Here is an 18,428-nt window from a genome sequence, read left to right as displayed (position 1 = left end):
GTTCAGCCTGGCTCAATGTAACATTTTCAATCGTCTGTGGTGCTATGGTGTTAGTGTTAGGGGAGCTAGTGGTGGTCACCTCATTGGAAACAATAGCAGTATTCTGCGTGGTCAGCACCTCATCATTGTCCCTAGTAATGATGTCTGTGATACTATTGTCAATAGTGGTAAAGATGATTTCACTGGGAACCCTAGTTGCATTCTGTGTGGTCAAGCTGGTACTATGGGCGTTTGACGACATCGCTTCATTATTGACCATGTCTGCGATACTGTTGTCAGTAGTGGTAGGAATAGGTCTAATCAGCGTTTCAGGGGTGTTACAGTTAACTCTCTGGATTTCTACCATCTGTAGGTTTGTCTCCGGGTTGAGATCTCCCCGTGTGTTTCTGGCTGGTAGAAGCGAACCCGTGATGTTCCTTGTTGTGTGTTCCTGCCTCTGTTCCAACCCCTTGGTCTCTCCCAGTTCTGTGATCTCCCCCCTCCCCTGTTTGACTGTCGGTAACCTTTCCCGGTTCCATTTTCATTGAGGTAAGCGTTGTGAACCATCAGAATATGGCGCGATCATTCAGATGCGATTCTCACAATAGGTGAATAATCCCCTTCCAACCTCCTTTTCACAGAATCGCAGAGTGATCTTCATTATCATAAGAGACAGGACGATTGCCTGTAATCCTTCACCACACCGAACTTTTTACCATTTAGAAGACAGGAGTCGATTCCCTTCACTGGGTAAGTCGGCCGATACATCGATGTAATGTTCAAGTAAATCACAGATCTTTTAAACAATTAAGATCTTAACAACGCTTGCTTTCCCAATCAGGAAACCCACTTTGGAAGAATTCTTGCAGTACACCATTGTTACTGCATGCACACCCGCCCTCTGAATCACCACGGGCCCTAGTAGGTGAGTCCTTTACCCTACTAGCCTTGATTTATTCAGTCTTTCACCTCAACACACCTGACCATATACATTACTATTCCCCAGGCTGTCCCCATTTTCCTTGTCCTGATGAAGACCCGCATTGACTAAGACAGTTATGCCCTCCTGGGTTGAAACGTCGACATATCCCCTGGACCAGCTGAAAGACTCTGTATAAAGACTCATTTATTCAGTCTACAGAACTATTCAAACAGCCGTTGTATTCTGGCCTTTTATCCAAGAAACGTCAATATCACGAAAGTCACTTTGTATATATTACGCACCTCACTACAGCACTGAGCACCACTTTTCACTTTGTCACAAATTACAGTTTACCTTTTGTAGTGACAGCCATACAAATTGAATGTGGGGATTTATAAATGACGTAATTTATAAAACTTTTCAAATACCCCCTCTTTTAGTCTCTATGTGTGTTGCTTATGAGAATTTGTCCTTCATGAGAATTAACCTAAGATTGATTCAATGTTTTAAGAAATAGTACACACCTGACAGAACCATAGCCCAGGCCTCCAGCAGAATATGATAAAGAGTCTCACTTATAGGAAGCAACGTCTCTACCTATTGGCTCTGATATAATACTCCAAGTAATGGATCTATTGTCAAGTTCCACAGAGGTAAGCAATACCTCCAAAATGGCAGAAACTTGTCTGATAACATCTCCTCGAGAAGAGCCCGCTTCTGTACCGAATCTATGAGGCCTCGCAAGACTACAAACCATTAGCTTCCCCTAAGTCAATCAACCAATTACACTCTACAAGAGGTTAGATTGCTTCAGAAACGGGCTTTAAAAACTCTCCATTACCCCAAAATCATGTTCCTCTGCAGGAAAAGCAGGAGGAAGGATGGATGCTCCACCGGTGCTTCCTCTTGTGCCTCATCCAATGGCGTGCAGCACCGTCATCAAAGTCATCAGGCTAGACCTTGATGCCGTTGCTGGAGTTGGAGGACCAGATACTGACACCAAAGGTGGTAACCCGAGAGGGCTGTGCACCGGTGTTAGAACGGATTTTGAATCCAGAAACTGGACTGGCGCCGAGGGCGAACCCGCCGGCATGCACAGAGTCACGGTGTGGTGCACCTCCTTGTGGCCCGAGGGAGCTCCAGGGGAAGGTGAAAACCCAAAGAAACCATGGAGAGAGTTGTAATATTCTCTCATTTGGTTCAGAGTCACACCGACTCCAGGATAACTGGTGGCAGGCCTCTTGTGATGACGTGACTTTGACAGCCTGCGTAAAGACTCACCTTTAGACATCGAAATAGAGTGACGCCATGGAAAAGGCTCCCGCAGTCATGGAGTACTCCTAAGCACCACATATCAATAGAATGAGTTTCATGGTCGACATTTGTCGTCCACAGAACCCACGGGGTTTTAACCCCGAGCACAGAGAAAAGGCACACTGTTCCTTTCGAAAAAGTCTTCGAGGTAGGCCAAAAAATGGCCAGAGGATCCACTGATGGATCTGCATTGAAAGCACGAAAAAGAAGAAACTGAAGACAGCGCATCACAGGAGGGTTTCTTTGGACTTCGTTGATGTCACAATGATGTCGCTTGAAGTCACTCGATGCCCACTACCGTCACGCAGAGGTACTGCTCTACAAATTTTTTGGGATTCAGTCTACTGCCAGGACAGAATTCTAAGATAAGGAATGTGCGGCTGGTTGTCTCTATCATATACATAAGCTGGTCAACATTACGCCCATGTCTCTCCACTCCTGACATGCCTTTTTCTCTGTGCAAAAACACTCTGGCACAGTCACTGAATAATTGAACTCAATTGTTAATGACAGGACACAACTTCTAAGCAACATCTTTTTCTGTGAATTCACGAACGTGCTTCAGTTCATTATTATTTCCTAACGCCCTGTTTGACACTCCAGCCCTGCTGCTCTTCTCAGGATTCAGGATCATGACAACCACCTGAATCCTGAGGACACCAATGTATGATAACCTGTATAAATGAATGTCATGCACCCTCTCTGGCTTTGGCAACTAAAATCTTTGCACCAGACCTGGTACAAAGCACTGCAATGCTAGGGTGCAATGTTGTACTCTAGACTCAGAAACATATGCTTTGGGATGGTTTAATGAGAAACACACATTTGAAAGAGCTATCCTCGTCAGCATAATATAATGTTTTAAAGTCAAGATCACATAGCTGTAGAGGCAATAGCATTTCAACCATATTACTTTACATAATGTGCAACCAATACACTGAGGTTGGTTCTATGTTGGTTCAATGCAGGGTGATACATGTGATGGGTTAGCCTTGCCAAGCCACCCCGATGTCAGAGGACACGTTTCCAGTTCTGGACTTTCCTTTGAACAATCATTTAGTTTCAAGTGTGTTTTGTGCATATGAAACAGCTCCAACAATGCCCTGATTTATCAAGTGACAAGTTGAAAATGGAAAGGAAGTGTCCCAGTGTCAAACAGCATTTATGTTTCATGAGCTGTCACTAGAACTCAAGCAGCAAAATGATCGAATAGTATATTGCCCGTTGTATCTCTCCTCAAGTGCCCATTCATCCATCAATGCACTCACTCATCAATGGGTGAATCAATCCATAAACTTAATCCATCTGTCCAACCATTCACTAAGTCATTCATAAAGCAATCTCCTCATGTGCTCAGCCACCATTCACCTATACATGCATGCAGCCAATCACCCATCGATCCATAAATGTAGTCACTCACTAGTTACTCACTCACTCATCCGTTGATTCATTATCCCATTGAAACACTCAACCATCCAGACAACTACACCCACACCTTCGCAATGTATGAATAAACATTTTCACTTATAATAATATAATAAAAATAAACAGATTATATTAACTTTGTCAACATTTTATTTTACTTTGAATTACTAAGAACCAAATATTGCATGTGAAGGCTTACACATTGGCAATTCAGATATGCGGTCTACCTGTTAATATTTATTAACTAAAGGTTTGCTTACTTTGCATTCTAAATAATTTGTATATTATAAACACAGGTTGGATTTTTTAAAACTCAAGGTTAATTTGTCAGATTTTTTTTAGAGGGCATTCAAGTTTTAGGATTTTCTTTTCATTTTGCCTTGTTACCATTTAGTTTAAGTTCTCAGATTTCTGTGACTGCTTCATTTTGGCCATTTATTACGTTCGTTTGTTCGTTTGTTAGATCGTCTTTTAACTCACTCCAAGTCCATTTGTCTTTTTCCTCATAACTTCCGTGTTAGAAGCATCCATAAAACGCTCAAGGAGATTAGGGAGAACAGTTCAAGGAGTTGGTCAAGAAGAATATCTAATTTGGGCTTCAAACCACAGCCTCACAGGCTCCCTGTTCTCTTGCACCCATCTGATGTTTGCTTTGGTCTTCTCCAGCGCCTGCTCGAGCTCTCTGGCAGCGGAACCAAACCCAACATGTTCATTGTCCTTCTTAAACGTTTCCAGCTAGAACCAGCAGAAAAAGAGAACAGATGAAGCTTCCATTTTAATAATGAACCAAATGAAATACTCTTTCCCTTCTATGCTAAAGGTGTAAACTGTCGTTCAAAGGCATGTCTAGTACAACATCTAAATACATGCAGTAAATATATATACATAGACATATCAATGCTGTTAAAAGGATGTGTGATACAACTGGAAAACAACACATCAATGCTGTTAAAAGGTGTTATGATATAACTGAAAAACATGTTTTTAAACAACTTCTAGCTAATAACACACTCATCTACTGCATCTTGAGATATTGTTTGTCTAGGGTATGATGTTTTCAATGTCTTCGAGTCTCTATAAGAGTGTGCAATGTTCGGTTCTAATCTTATTCATTGATTTACTTTGGACTCTTTGATAAGAAACACTTTTGGGGCATTATGGATGCAATATCAATTGAATTTCAGAACCCCATTATAGCAAAAGGAGATTGTGAGACTAAATGAAGGATAGTTTATTTATTTATTTGCGAGTTAATACCGCGCTGGAATCGACTCCCGAAGGAGTATCTCTGCGCCTTTGGCCGACCATAATACAAGAAAAGAGTCCAAGCAGTATATCATGTTAATTTTGAAATAGGTAAGTTTTTAATTGTTTCCTGAAAGGGAGGTGATCATCACAGAGTCTCAAAGATATTGGCAGGCTATTCCATAGAATTGGGCCAGCAACTGAAAGGGCTCTAGCTCCCTGTCTTGCTTTTTTTGCTCTGGGTACACACTGCAAGGCCTGTTCACTGGATCTCAGAGAGCGCGTGGGTACATAGGGGGAGAATTTGTTGGACAGGTAAGCAGGGCCTCTCCCATGTAGACATTTGTGTATAATACAACAGGTTTTAAACTTCACCCTCTGTTTGATGGATAGCCAATGAAGCTTGGTCAGCAGAGGTTTGGAGGGAGTGCGAGGGGGCCGGTTTAAGACAAGACGAGCAGCGGTATTCTGGAACACCTGGAGTCTGGAAATTACTCCTTCATTTGCCGACAGTAATAGTCCATTACAGTAATCCAATCGACTCAATACTAGAGCCTGCACCAAGGTTTTTCTAGTAGAGTCTGGCAGCAAAGGAAACACTTTCCACAACAAACCGATGATGTGGAAACAAGAGCCCACCACTTGGTTTCCATGATGTTTTAGGGAAAGCTCCTGGTCCAGTCGGACCCCTAGATTTTTCCCTACCTGCTTGGGCTCAGGGACTGGGACAAGATCTTGAGGCCACCAGTCAGGAGTCTACAGGAGTTTGGCCTCACCGAACAGCATCACTTCCGTCTTGGCAACATTACATTGCAGGAAGTTAGATGCCATCCAGTGAGCCACTGCTTTCATCTCCTAGGCAAAGGAGTTCCTAACCTCAGCAGTGAGGATTTTAAAAGGAAAGAGGAGTTGGGTGTCATCCGCATATGACACTGGGATGAAACCATGGGACCTCATGATGTTAGCTAGGGGGGCCACATAGATGTTGAAAAGAGTAGGACTCAAACAGGAGCCCTGTGGCACCCCCTTAGAGATCCCCAACTCCTCTGACCGATATGCACCCAAGGTGACCCTTTGGGTGCGGTCTGTTAGGAAGCTCCTCAACCAAGCCAAAGCCTTGTCTTCCAGGCCGATGTTAACTAGCCTGGTGGTCATGATGTTGTGTGACACGGTGTCAAACGCCGCAGACAGATCCAACAGAACCAGGATAACAGAGTGACCTTTATCCTAGAACATGTGTAGATCATCTGCGACTGACAACAAGGTGGACTCGGTACTGTGTCTTGGCCTAAAACCTGACTGGGAAGAATCCAGCCCACCTGCCTTTTCGATGTGATTCGACAGGTGCCGATTTACAAATTTCTCAGTTATTTTACCCAAAAAGGGGAGAAGCGAGGTGAGTCTTAGGTTAGACAATTCCGTCGAGGGGATAACAGTATTTTTCCTCAGTGGTCTTACCAGCGCCCTTTTCCAGTCTAGAGGAACCTCCCCTGTGTTAAGGGAGAGGTTGACTAAATTCTGAATTCCTGGCCCCAGAACATCTGCCAACATAGGCATGATACATGCAGGGATGGTGTCCAAAGAGCTACCACTCTTGATTTGAGTGATTAATGAGGTTACCTCCTCTAAGGAAATGGGGGGAAAGCTTGTAAGGCACTGAGTATACTGCACTTGCTGTGCAGTATTCTGAGAAGTGTTATTTTCTCCTGCAGCAGTTGCGTTTGAGACCATAATCTTGTCATAGATCCCATCTATCTTCTTCATGAAGAATAGGGAGATCTCATCACAAAGATCCTGGGATGCAACCTCTGCAGTCTCACAAGCTACTGGCTTGGTAAAAGTTTGTAAGATTTTATACAGTACTTTTGAATCTTTCCCAGCCGCTGTTAATTGTGCTGCAATATGATTTTTTCGTGCCGCCCTAATGGCCTTATAATACATCTTAAGGGAGGTTCTATGATGTTCTTTATCTTCAGGCCTCTGAGACTGTCTCCATAACTTTTCCAGTTTTCTGGTTATTTGTTTCAGAGATCTTAGATCCTCAGAGAACCAGACTTCTTGCCTATTTGCCGGGCGAGGTTTATATACTTTCTGCGGGATAATGGTGTTTACTGCTTCTCTAACCTTCTCTTCAAACCTATTAAGAGCAGTTATTACATCATCTGTAGAGTTCTTAGACAGGGGAGCTTTATACTTCTCTCTGAAGGCTTCCGTGGTAAGTTTATGCCAAGGTCTCCTTTTACTAGCCAAGGCGATCTGTATTCGTGGCTTATCAATGGCAGCAGTATGGAATTTTAGGATAAAATGATCTGTCCATTCTACCTGAGTAGGTGCCATGCATTTGATTGAGGATGAGTTGGACAGAACTAAATCCAAGGTATGGCCTGCCTCATGAGTGGGTCCATAATTGATCTTTTTGAGTCCCAGAGAGTCTAGATCCATTAGGAGAGTTCTTGCCTCCATGCACTTCTCTGACTCACTATGGACATTAAAATCCGCCACCAAGAGGTAGTCCCGATTTTCTTGCACATACGGTGCTAAGGCCTCTATGAGTACAACAGAGAAATTCCCACTCGGGCCCGGTGGACGATACACCAATGCTCCCTTCCTTTGTTCCCTAGATGTTGAGTTGATTTCAAAAATTAATAATTCCATCTGGGGTGTACATATTTCCTCGAGAATGATAATATTCAATTCCTCCTTATAGACGATTGCCACCCCCCCTCCTATTTTATTGGGACGGTCCAGCCTGACTATTTTGTATCCCAACGGAATACCCAATGTAATGGCTGGGACTGAGTGAGGCTTAAGCCATGTTTCTGTTAAGAAACAAAGATCGGGTTCCTCAGTTGATATAAGATCCCAAACCTGGGTGGCATGCTTCGCTAGTGAGCGAGTATTACAAAGCAGGTTTTTTCTCCGCAGGGGGAGACTATCCATTGTATTATTTGTCGGGACAGTATCTTGCGCTTTAAGTTGCAGGGCAACTTGATCCCTCAATTGGTTTCTTTCCTCCGCAGAGAGGTGGAACTGTGTATGGCATGCCTGACAAGTAAACGGGCCTTCTAAGGTAGTTCCTATATTTTTATCGCATACAATCGGGAGGTGATTGCGTAACTCTAACAATACCTGTGGGGTGTATGTTCTCCGGTTGCTGGAAGGGGTCTCTGGGGTATTTGTGAGAATCGCCATAGCCCCCTGCCCCTAGCCCCGTCCTGTCGTGGATGGGCGCAGACGGGCTGGTCTTCGGCTCGTCTTAGGCGCAGGAGTAGGCGCCACACTGTGCACCAACGCTGCACGCTGGAGCTGACGAGGGGCTAAATAGCCCTGAAATGAAGAAGGGCTAGAGCGCTAACCGCTCGTCTTCCTGTGTGGCCTGTCTCTGCCCCGCCCTCCGCACACCGGGATTGGCTGCCGAGCGTGCAGGCACGGTTCAGGGCTCAGGAGACAGTGAGCCTAATACAACACCTAGCAACCTCAGTGTTTGCGAGTATGTGGTAAAATTCACAGCGTGCCACTAAATTTAGAACAACATATAATGAGCTGCAATTAAAATAGAAAGCAAAATGGTGAGAGTTTCAATTTTAAAATTCTATCTCGAAGCTGCCTTCAATATTAAAATGAACACAGCGTAGCCGCGTTAGTTGCAATAATGGGCGCCAAGCGGGGTCAGGAGAAGCTGCCACCGTCTCCCTACCGCCTAGTTGCATAATACATAAACAACAACAGGTTTTAATCACAAGTACTATGCCACGGCCCAAGGGATTGATAGGTGCTTCATAGGTGCTATCATGTTGTTGTATCATAGGGGCTTTGCAATGTGTGAAAGAGGTTATTGTGTTTTGGTTTAACATTATGGGTGTTATCAAATTCTCTGCAGTTCTCGACGTACCTTGGGGCATATTATCAAGCCAGGCGATAACATTATCGCCTCTTTAGCGGCAGAAAACTGCCGCTAAAACGGCGCTAATGGGCTTGATAATATGCTCTATGGAATTCCAATTGAAGCTCAGGTTAGATGTCCTTCACATCTAACATGGGCTTCAATTGGAATTCCATAGAGCATATTATCAAGCCCATTATCGCCGTTTTAGCGGCAATTTTCTGCAGCTAAAGCGGCGATAATTTTATCACCGGTCTTGATAATATGCCCCTATGTTCTTAAAATTACTTTAAAGCAGCCTTGAGAAGCAAGACGGCGTTCAATAAAAAGTTTACTCTTTTTTTGGTATTCAAAAACTACGAATTTAGGGGCATATCAACAATAACCGGCGATAATTATCGCTAAGCGCACTTAGCGCTAGGATAATTATCGCCGGCTAGCGTTGATTTTTATCGCTGAGATAGCGTGCTATTAGCAACGCTTATCTCAATAGCGATAAAAATCCTCACGCTAAGTGGCTAACGTGAGATTATCGCTGGAAACCCAGCGATAATCTCACGTTAGCTTGTTGATAGGGACAGGCAAACTTAGCCATGATATCCTCCTTCCATAGGATGTCATGGCTAAGTCAGAAAAATACCAGACGTAAAAAAGCAGTGTTAACCGCGGTTAGCGCTGCTTTTTTTGTCTCTAACAGGGTTAGCGATATTCTTGATAATAGGAGAAATGTCGCTTAGCGACATTTCTCCTAATATTTTACTCTGGAACGCCCCCTTTGCATCTCATTAGAGATGCAAGGGGAAGCGTAGAGTAAAAGGGTGCTAACATGCAAATTTGCATGTTAGCACCCTGTTGTTGATAGGGTGCTAGTTTTATCTCTGCTTTTTTGGCTTTTAAAGCCAAAAAAGCAGAGATAACGCCCTTGTTGATATGTCTCAAAATTTTACTAATAGTGATTTTATGACTATGGAGACTCTGAAGTTGGGGCAGAGAACTCCTCATACAGAAATATAGGAAAGGCCTCTGCAGTCTTAAAATGTCTCTTAGTAACATTAAATTCGTAGTTTGTGAATGTCAAAAAAATAGTAAACTTACACAAAAGGGTTAGTGTACCTTTGTGAATCAGTCCTCACATTTGGAAGTTTTTCATGAGACAAGTTTTCTTACGCCAGGACTATGGAGTAGTGGTGAGCAATGCTGGATAATCAAGTCGATTTGGTGACTATGATACAGAGGTAAACTGAACCAGGTAGAATGACAGCCATGGATGTATTTGAACACAGGAACAATTGTAGGACATTGTTATGCTCTGACAGCCAGCAGGAATTACGTTTGAAAGTGTGTTACTGTAAAAAACAAAGCTAATTAAGCAACATGACTTTTTTTACTTTTGAATCCTTTTTTGAGCAGCGATATTCAGCAAAAAGTTACAAACATCCACCCAGACTTGTTTCAAACTTATTTGATCCATTTTCCAAATTCTAAAAAAGAATTCAACATGATAAACACTTACCAATTATGCCCTCTATTCGTCGATGTTTTTTGCATCTTCTGCTATCTCAGACTATGTAATTTCCCATGTCAAATGCAACCATGTTGCCATTATTGTTTTGTATTTCTTTCAGTCAACGTAAAATCAAACGAGCTTTTTTGATCGACCCACGCATATTTAGGGAATTTCCAGGAAAAATGACATTCAAAAACTTCTCATTTTTGGCATATTGCCAGCAAATGATTACCTTAATTCACACCTGGAACCTTTTTCTGTGAAGGTGTTTGTATGTTTTGGCATAGTAAACTATAAGTAGTATTGAAGGACTTTCCTGGAATCCAGGTATAGCATTCTTCACGATTTGCACCAAGGCTATATCGTGCTGCTTTGCCTTTGATTGCATTGATGGTGAATGATGCCTATGATAATAGTCTGAACCATAACAGCTTAATTAGCTAGCATTTTATTCAAAAATTGTTTATTGTTAGCAAATGCGATGGGATCCGAATGGACTTACTTAAATGTAACCCTGAGCTCTGGGGGTCCCTGGTCATTAATGTATTACATACATTTATGTATTGCATTAATTCTTGGGCCCTCTCAATAATTGTTCCCATATTTAACAAGCATTTGCAATACAATCGGTCTCGCTTTGGGACCTTATATGTATTTAGCTATGCAGCACATTAGCCGGGGAGCTGAAACATCTACTGTTCTTTAACATGGAGGGAAAGTAAACACCAAACTGCATGACATGCCAGGTATGGGAACACAGAGAGAAATTTTGCCTTTCAGCAGGAAATGGTATAGTCCAAAGCTCTGTTTCGGGCTTCGGTGATCATATCACTGAAAATACAAGATTTGAAAAAAATATTATTGTCTACGGGTGTTTGTGGAAGACAATTTATATGGACTGGAAACTTGAGAATGCTAAAGTGATTCTGGTATTTTACTGACCTCTGCTAAAGTATATACTAAAGTATATACAAGAGATATCTAATGCTCGACCTAAAAATACTTTTGATTTGCTGGAGTTGCCTGAACTTTTTAGTAACCCAGAAGAAGTTGTCAACAGCTAGGGGAATGGTAAAGCGGCCGCATAGTGCGAATCTCAAGGATACCATGCTAGCACAGCATCCAAGTAAATCCTCACTTCAGTACCAATTTGATTTACTGACAGCGAGGGGCCCGAACTACCATCCTATGGTTTTAAAGCCTCAACACATACTTTAACGCGTTTTAGATTAAATACTGTGCACTTCCTGTTTGCATCCCTAACTGTGGTACTTGCTATGAATGCCCCAGTATAATTATAATGCACTGAGCACGTTGCCATTTTTAGTACATTGTATACTTTGCCCGGGAAAGGCTATGTTATTTTAACTTAGGTTATGGCTTGATTTGAAGATAACTAGGGCTTTACAACAATTAGCTTCTGAAAAAGCTCGGCTGACCATAATTAATTTTATTCAAAGTACTTGGAAGATACAGAAACATTATGGTGTGGTAGCATTATGAATGTTTTTACGTTAAAATAAAGTAACCAGCTAAGCATCCATCTCTTTTAGAAAAAACAGCTTGAAGATGTTCACCACTAAGCGCTTTAATTTAGTAAGTTCGACATCAAGGCAGGCCTCATGATTCGCATTGGAGTGTCTGGTTATGGTTGGTCCAGGGGCACTGCCACAGAATTAGGGCTGGACCCACCGGGGCGCAGGAGGCTCGACGGTGGCTAGCTATGCTCAGATTACAATAATCACTGGGCTAGCACGCAGGGTACCTGAAGGAGACGCTCTGCCTGCTGGGTCTGACACTATGGATTTAGCAGCAGATTATGAAATTATGCCAGACTGACCTCGAACTATGTAAAAAATATTATTATATATATAAAAAACTAAGGATAATATACTAACTTTTTTTGTTTTATTCGTGAATGTCAGGTAATATAAAATGTATTAAATGATATCTACAGCGCAGTTTTTAGCAGAAATATAGCTGTCCAAATATACATGTGAGAACAGCTAATCAAAATTCCATGATTCCTGGGGGAATATTCCGAATCCCTGTTCGCATTATGCAGTCAGGGAACGCGCCACGCTTTCGCTTGTGAACAGCCGTTTCACCTTGCTTCTTTCGCTACCTGCCCCGGCCCTCCTCCCGCCCTTTCATGCTCTGCTGCCTGACTTCCTGAGTCACTGAAAGAGAATGTTTTATTTCCCGGACATAGCGCGCGTTCCATGCGTGTCACCTGGAGGCCAGCGTAGCAGGCAGGAGCCCTCTGTACTGGCTCGGAGACACAGCATATCCTCCTCAGGACTCGAGAGCAGGCTGCACTATCTGGCTTTAAAACAAGTTAACCTGGCGTGTCAGTGCGTGAGCCTGCTGCACCGCTCTTCGGCTCTGAGATTTTATTTACCAGCATGGTGCATTCTGGGACTTGTCTATTCTCACACTAATGGAATATGGTTTAAGATTGCTAGCCGATTGAGTCTTCAGGGATACCATTTCCCAACCCTGAACTTTCATTTAGCAGTCAGTGCATTATGGGAGTTGTAGTCTATGTTCCGCTCAACTTAACCAAGTAAAATGATTTGTAAAATAGAAACCCAGAATAGTACCATGGTCCCTCCGATGTGGCACCGAGACAGCTAGTGACCTTAACTTAGTACCAGTTCCAGATGGTAAGGGGTTATAAAAGAAAACCCCGCAATTTTTGTACTATTTAAAATTACCCCCTGGTCTGATTATAGAGGGCATCTGTCCAGTTTAGTATTCATTTTTAACTCATCTTTGTAATTTATTTGCGTTCTGGGAATTATATTACTACTACAAAGTTCCAGAGAGCACAAAATACACGTACTGGATGCACGCCCGGGTAACTCAAGAGGTCTGTATTTTAGAGCTGTCCCTCGACGCATTTTCATGTCTTAAAATTACCTTAAAATAGCTTTTGAAAGTCAGCGAGATTACCCTGCTGGGCATGAAGGTATTTTCCAGCCATATATTAAACTCGATTTGAAATCTGAAAGACGTGCTGTGCTCGCTGGGGAAGGCAGCAGGTTCTTCGCAGCAGAGCTGGGAACTCTAGAGGAGCCAGGTCCGGGCCCCGGGGCGGCAGAGACTGCAAGGAGCGCAAGCGAGACAGCTAGTTATTAATGCAGCAACTTCTCGAGGAGGCGAGACCTGGCGCTTGTGTGGTTTCCCTGTCACTCGCACATGAAACTCGGCAGCCAGGCCTATGGCCAGTGTTTCTCACCAACCACACCCTGAAATCAAACTTGCAGCTGGGTGAGAAAGGCACTGTGCAAACACGTCGGCTCTGCTCCCCCGTGCCTATCACGCTCCTGGTGGGGCCGTGCAGGCGCCGCAGAGTCTCCGGTTCCCAGCTTCTAGTGGGGAACAGCACCTCCCTAACTACTAACCCCCAGCCGGGATTGAGCATCGGGAGCCCCAGCCAGCTTCCGCACCGGCCATTTGGGAGATAAAGGAGGAGGGGGGGCGAGCCGACACGAGACCAGTTTATTGTGTGTGAAAAAGGCCGCTTTATTGAAACAGGTGCATATCACAATTTCATCCCTTGGCCACTGCCTTACAAAACTAAACACCTCACTATACAAGAATTTCCTGACCCGTTGTCCCTCCCCCCACCCCTACGATCCCCACATCATTTCCCCCATCCCACAAAATACAACATAACATTCCATAACCATAATATAACCCAATCCTACACAGCCTTTCCAAATCCTAAACTCCCCTGACCATAATCCCTACCTGCCTTTGTGCTACTGTAACTAACCAACCTCTAATCTAAACTTATCCTACCTGGTTACCCTTTCCCTGTTCCTGCTCACAAACTACCAAACATATAACAACAAACTCCAGCCAATCCCGGCCAACTGTCAACCACCCCGCCTGCACCTGTTCCAAGTGACAATACACTAATTTGCCCCTATGTACCTGTTCCAACAAATGCCACCTGCCAAAACTCCCAATGCCACACGGCTAAACCGCAAGCCCAAAAAAAGCCCCCCCAAACCCCAGGAAACTAGGGAGGGCGGGTGGGGACAACAAACCTACAGGACAATGCGCTCCCAGCCACCAGGTCACCAAACCTAAAATGGTGGCTGGGTTAGCGCGGCACTACGTTAAATTATGAACTTGGGCTATAAAATCCAAATTGGGCTACATTTGGGCTATTCCCAAATGTAGCTCAAATTCTCCAAAATGGCCGCTCCGGCCACTCCCCCCCCACCCCCCTCCCAATCTGCCCGGGGGGCAGACCTCGCTGTGCTCTGCTGCCCCCCAAGCTCCCATTGCTCTAGGCGATGGTCACACAGCTCCCTCGCTCTGTATCTCACTGTGGTCACACACCTCCTGCGCCCGCCGGGCCCTCAGCTACTAGTGCAGCTCTATAAAATGGCCTGGTGCCGGCTCCGGTCTCCCTCCCATCTCCCTGATTCCTGGCTGACGTCATTGCTCCCGGCTCTGGTATTTCACCCCCGGGCAGAGGAGGCAGTGGAAAAGAAAAACAACCGGCGCGCGCACACACACGCACCCACTCGTCATGCGCTTGCCTCAATGTAAAACAAGCATTGGCATAGCCAATAGGTCTCGCCTTTGGGACCTTATAAGTGTTTAGCAATGCAACAGTTAATGTTGTTGCAGTAAGGATATTGTGCTGCATAACTAAATACTTATAAGGTCCGAAAGGCGAGACCTATTGGCTATGCCAATGCTGGTTGAACTTTGTCATCAAAGCTTGTAGCTGGTGTGATATGAATGGCTATTTTGGGCATTGTTAAGTGCGATTTATAGGGATACTCAGGAAGCTGTGTATTGAGTGCATTGCCTGTATTGTTGGATAGGTTAAGAGGATTCCTTTCTGTTACTTCGAGGTGCACCGTGGGTTACACTGTTAATTGACTGGATGGGTGAGAAATGACCCGAAGGGCACTACTAAACAGATTATCATGTGCCGACATTAGTGGTTTGTCATGGTCTGTTGGAGGGGTAATGTTGTCTTATATCATGACTACCACAGAGTATTTAGATGAGGCATCATTGCTGGATCTTGTGTACTCGCAGGGAAATTGGTGAGGGTTTGCAGTTAGTACTGTTTGAGAGGATTCCCGTGACTTGGTTGTTTGAGGGTGTGATTATGAATGAGCTATGCTGTGCTGGCATCATTGAGTGTCAAAGTAGAAAATGTTGTTTCTTTCTTTGTGTTAAGGTAAAAGGGTGAATTAGGTAGAGCCATATGTGTGGCCTAGTCACATTGTAGTATGTCTGTTTGTCTGATGTTGATATTGGGCCTGGTGTGTTCTCTAATGACCTCCTTCACAAACAATCCACGTTAGTTTGTGGTAATTGTTGTTGAGGAGTGGTGGACTGTGCAATTCAATCGCACATTCTTTCCAAATGTGTGGCACATGTCGTGCTGTGTGTTGTCCCTATCGAAAACCCTAGTGCCATTAGAATCAATGCCTATTTAGCATACTGAGGATTAAAATACTTCATTAATGTGTGATGAATTTTCATAGTTACTTGATGAATGAAAATAAAACACATGAATATAAAATGAGATGTGACACCCTGGTAATAAAATTATTTTAATAGATTATAACAGTGAGCCAAAGCGTGTGGAAATGAGTGTAGACTCGTTAATGTTCTTTCATGTCTGCAGCAGGACTTCTCTCATGGCCCAAAGCAGTGGGAGTACCTCTGAATCTAGCAGCTCATATTGAACAGCTCATCCTCTGGACAGGCAACTCTGACAACTATGCATTATTTACATATTCACTCGTTTGCTCATCCAGAGTTTATGACAGTCCCACTTGTGAAATGGTTGAGCTAGAGGGCGCAGGAAGTCTCATTTAAAAGAGAGCTCTCTTTAGCAGAACAGCCACCACAGTCTAGCAGAAGTAGCCACAAAATCTTGCTGTGAGGAACACCGACCAAGAGTCGCCTGCTTGAACTGATGTCTGAGAGGCTGGAAGAGGTCTGCCCTTTCCATAGCCTGGCTTATGGTTGCCAAATCAGAAAAAGAGGTTGACCATTGGTTATATGCACGATGGTGTGCACTTATATTTCTGACACCAAGGGGCTTATTTACAGGTCCCTTGCGCCGCCAGTGCGTCACTTTTATTATGGGAAAAAGTAACACTGTTTCAGCTGCTCTATGCCTGCAAGGTCTACAAAACTGAAACAACACGAATTTAAAGTTCCCTCAATCCGACTGGCATCTGGGTGTATTTCATAGCAATTTGTAATGACTGCCTAATTCACAGTATGTATTCACATGATACATATTGCCATTCTGAAGTCTGACGTGATTCTGTCGAGGTAACGCTGCATTAGGTAGGTAGCATTCATCAGGAGAGTCCCGGTAGATGTCATGAAGTTCAGCACACAATCTAAAGACGCCCACTTTCCATCATGTTCCACATTACCTCAGCCAGTGCCTCACTTTATGCCATCACTACATGGCCACCTGAATGCCCCTCTTGCTGTCACAGGCACTGAGAAGAAAGACAAAAAAGCAACTGACCCGGTAAAGCAAGAAGGATCAGCCTACTAAGAAAGGGCAGTCTCTACAGAGCACACAGGCTTATGTAGGCAAACAGCACCCTCGGCCACTATGCTGTCTGTTAGACCTGGCATCTTTGGCGTGGTTACCCCTGACTTTTTGCCTCTACCTCCTGTATTTTTTGACGCTATGCTGGATTTTGTTTTTACTGGTTTAGATGCTTTGGGCACTTTGCCACTGCTGACCAGTGTCAAAGTGCAAGTGCTCCCTTGGTAAATTGTTATATTGATTGGTTATCCATGATTGGTATATTTGTTTCACCTGTTATCCCCTAGTAAAGTGCACTGAGTGTGCCAGGGCTGGTGATTCAAATGCTACTAGTGGGCTGCAGCACTGATTGTGCCACCCACAGGAGTAGCACTAAAATGATGTCTTAGGCCTGCTTGCAGTGCCTATGTGCAGTCCAGGACTGCCATGTCGACCTGGCCAGTGCAACCACTGACCAGGCCTCATCCTTCCCTTTCTGTACATGTCAGGCATCCCTATGGTGGCCCTAGGTACCACCCTGGGCTGGGTGCAGTGTATCCGAAAGGTAGGGCATGTACTGAGGTGTGTAACATGCCCTGGTAGTGAATTACAGCCATTTTCGTTTTTCACTGCTGAGAGGCTATCTTGCCCATAGGATGGAATGGGGGAGGCTGTTTACATGCCTATCTTCCCATAAGGGCAAGATAGAAAATCCAAGTTTGGTATCTTTGTGTTCAGAATTTAACTATACATCTTTTTAGCAAGATGGTTTTTAAATTCACTGTGTGAGAATAGCACTTTTTAGAAAGTAGCTATTCTCCTGTTTAACCTTCCTGTGTGCCTGTGTGCTGATTGGCTGACTGGTGTCATGTGATGGGCTAGGTGGCTCCAGGAGTCTGTATGAGTCAGCAGCAGGGTGAATAGGGAGATCTGCTTGGTGGGAGGAGTAGCCCCTGGGTTTGCGTAGGGCTGCCTCTGCCAGCACAATGCTGGCTCCACCCCCTGCTGGCCAGGCTGAGGACTCTGCCTCTGCTGGCACAAAGAAGGCTCCACCTCCTGCTGAGCGTCTAACGACCCTGCCCCTCACTCTGAAAGGAACCAGGTGCTCCAGGGCAGAGCACACCCAGGAACCGGTTTGAGCAGGGGAATCCCCCCACTGAAACAAAGAGAGACAAAGACTTGGAGGGGTATAAGAAGAGGACCCAAGACACCTAAACTTTAGATCACTTTGGAACTAAGGAGGAACCTCTGCCAAGGAGAAAGCTGAAAAGAACTGAAGAGGAGAAGACTGCCTGCTTGCTGTTTTGCTTTGCTGCCAAGGAGAGGGGAAGGACTTTGCTGTGTCCCCTTCTTTTGATTCTGATCTCCAAGGGCCTGAGAAGAGCTGGTTCCCTGTTAAGAAGTCCCAGAAACAAAAGGACTTCACCACCAGCTCCCCTGGAACTCTGCTGAAGGAGTTCTGACCTGCCTTGGAGTGCTTGCCCAGTCTTGGGGCCTCAGGAGGTCGTTTTTCTGTGTTTTTGGGAGCTGGGAAGCAGAAGCGTGGAAAAGAGTAACTGGTACCCAACGCATCATCCGATTGCGAGTCGCAAGAACGAGAGTGCCAGGAGAATTT

The 18,428-nt window shown here is 44.3% G+C and overlaps 1 protein-coding gene across 1 annotated transcript in view; it reads right to left on the bottom strand.

The window, feature by feature from the left end:
• Nucleotides 1–3,772: 3,772 nt before the first annotated feature.
• The window catches only part of LOC146860510 (aminopeptidase N-like), a 438,299-nt gene continuing 423,643 nt past the window's right edge, over nucleotides 3,773–18,428 (bottom strand). The window contains exon 20 of the mRNA XM_085644422.1: nucleotides 3,773–4,375. Within this exon, the coding sequence (XP_085500548.1) occupies nucleotides 4,214–4,375 (162 nt within the window). The 3' untranslated portion in view covers nucleotides 3,773–4,213. The remainder of the gene's footprint in view (nucleotides 4,376–18,428) is intronic.

The sequence above is a fragment of the Triturus cristatus genome, chromosome 3_1, assembly GCF_964204655.1.
Source record: "Triturus cristatus chromosome 3_1, aTriCri1.1, whole genome shotgun sequence".
NCBI lineage: Eukaryota > Metazoa > Chordata > Amphibia > Caudata > Salamandridae > Triturus > Triturus cristatus.
Note: the sequence above shows the minus strand (reverse complement) of the source record. Positions and strands in the feature narration are given on the sequence as shown.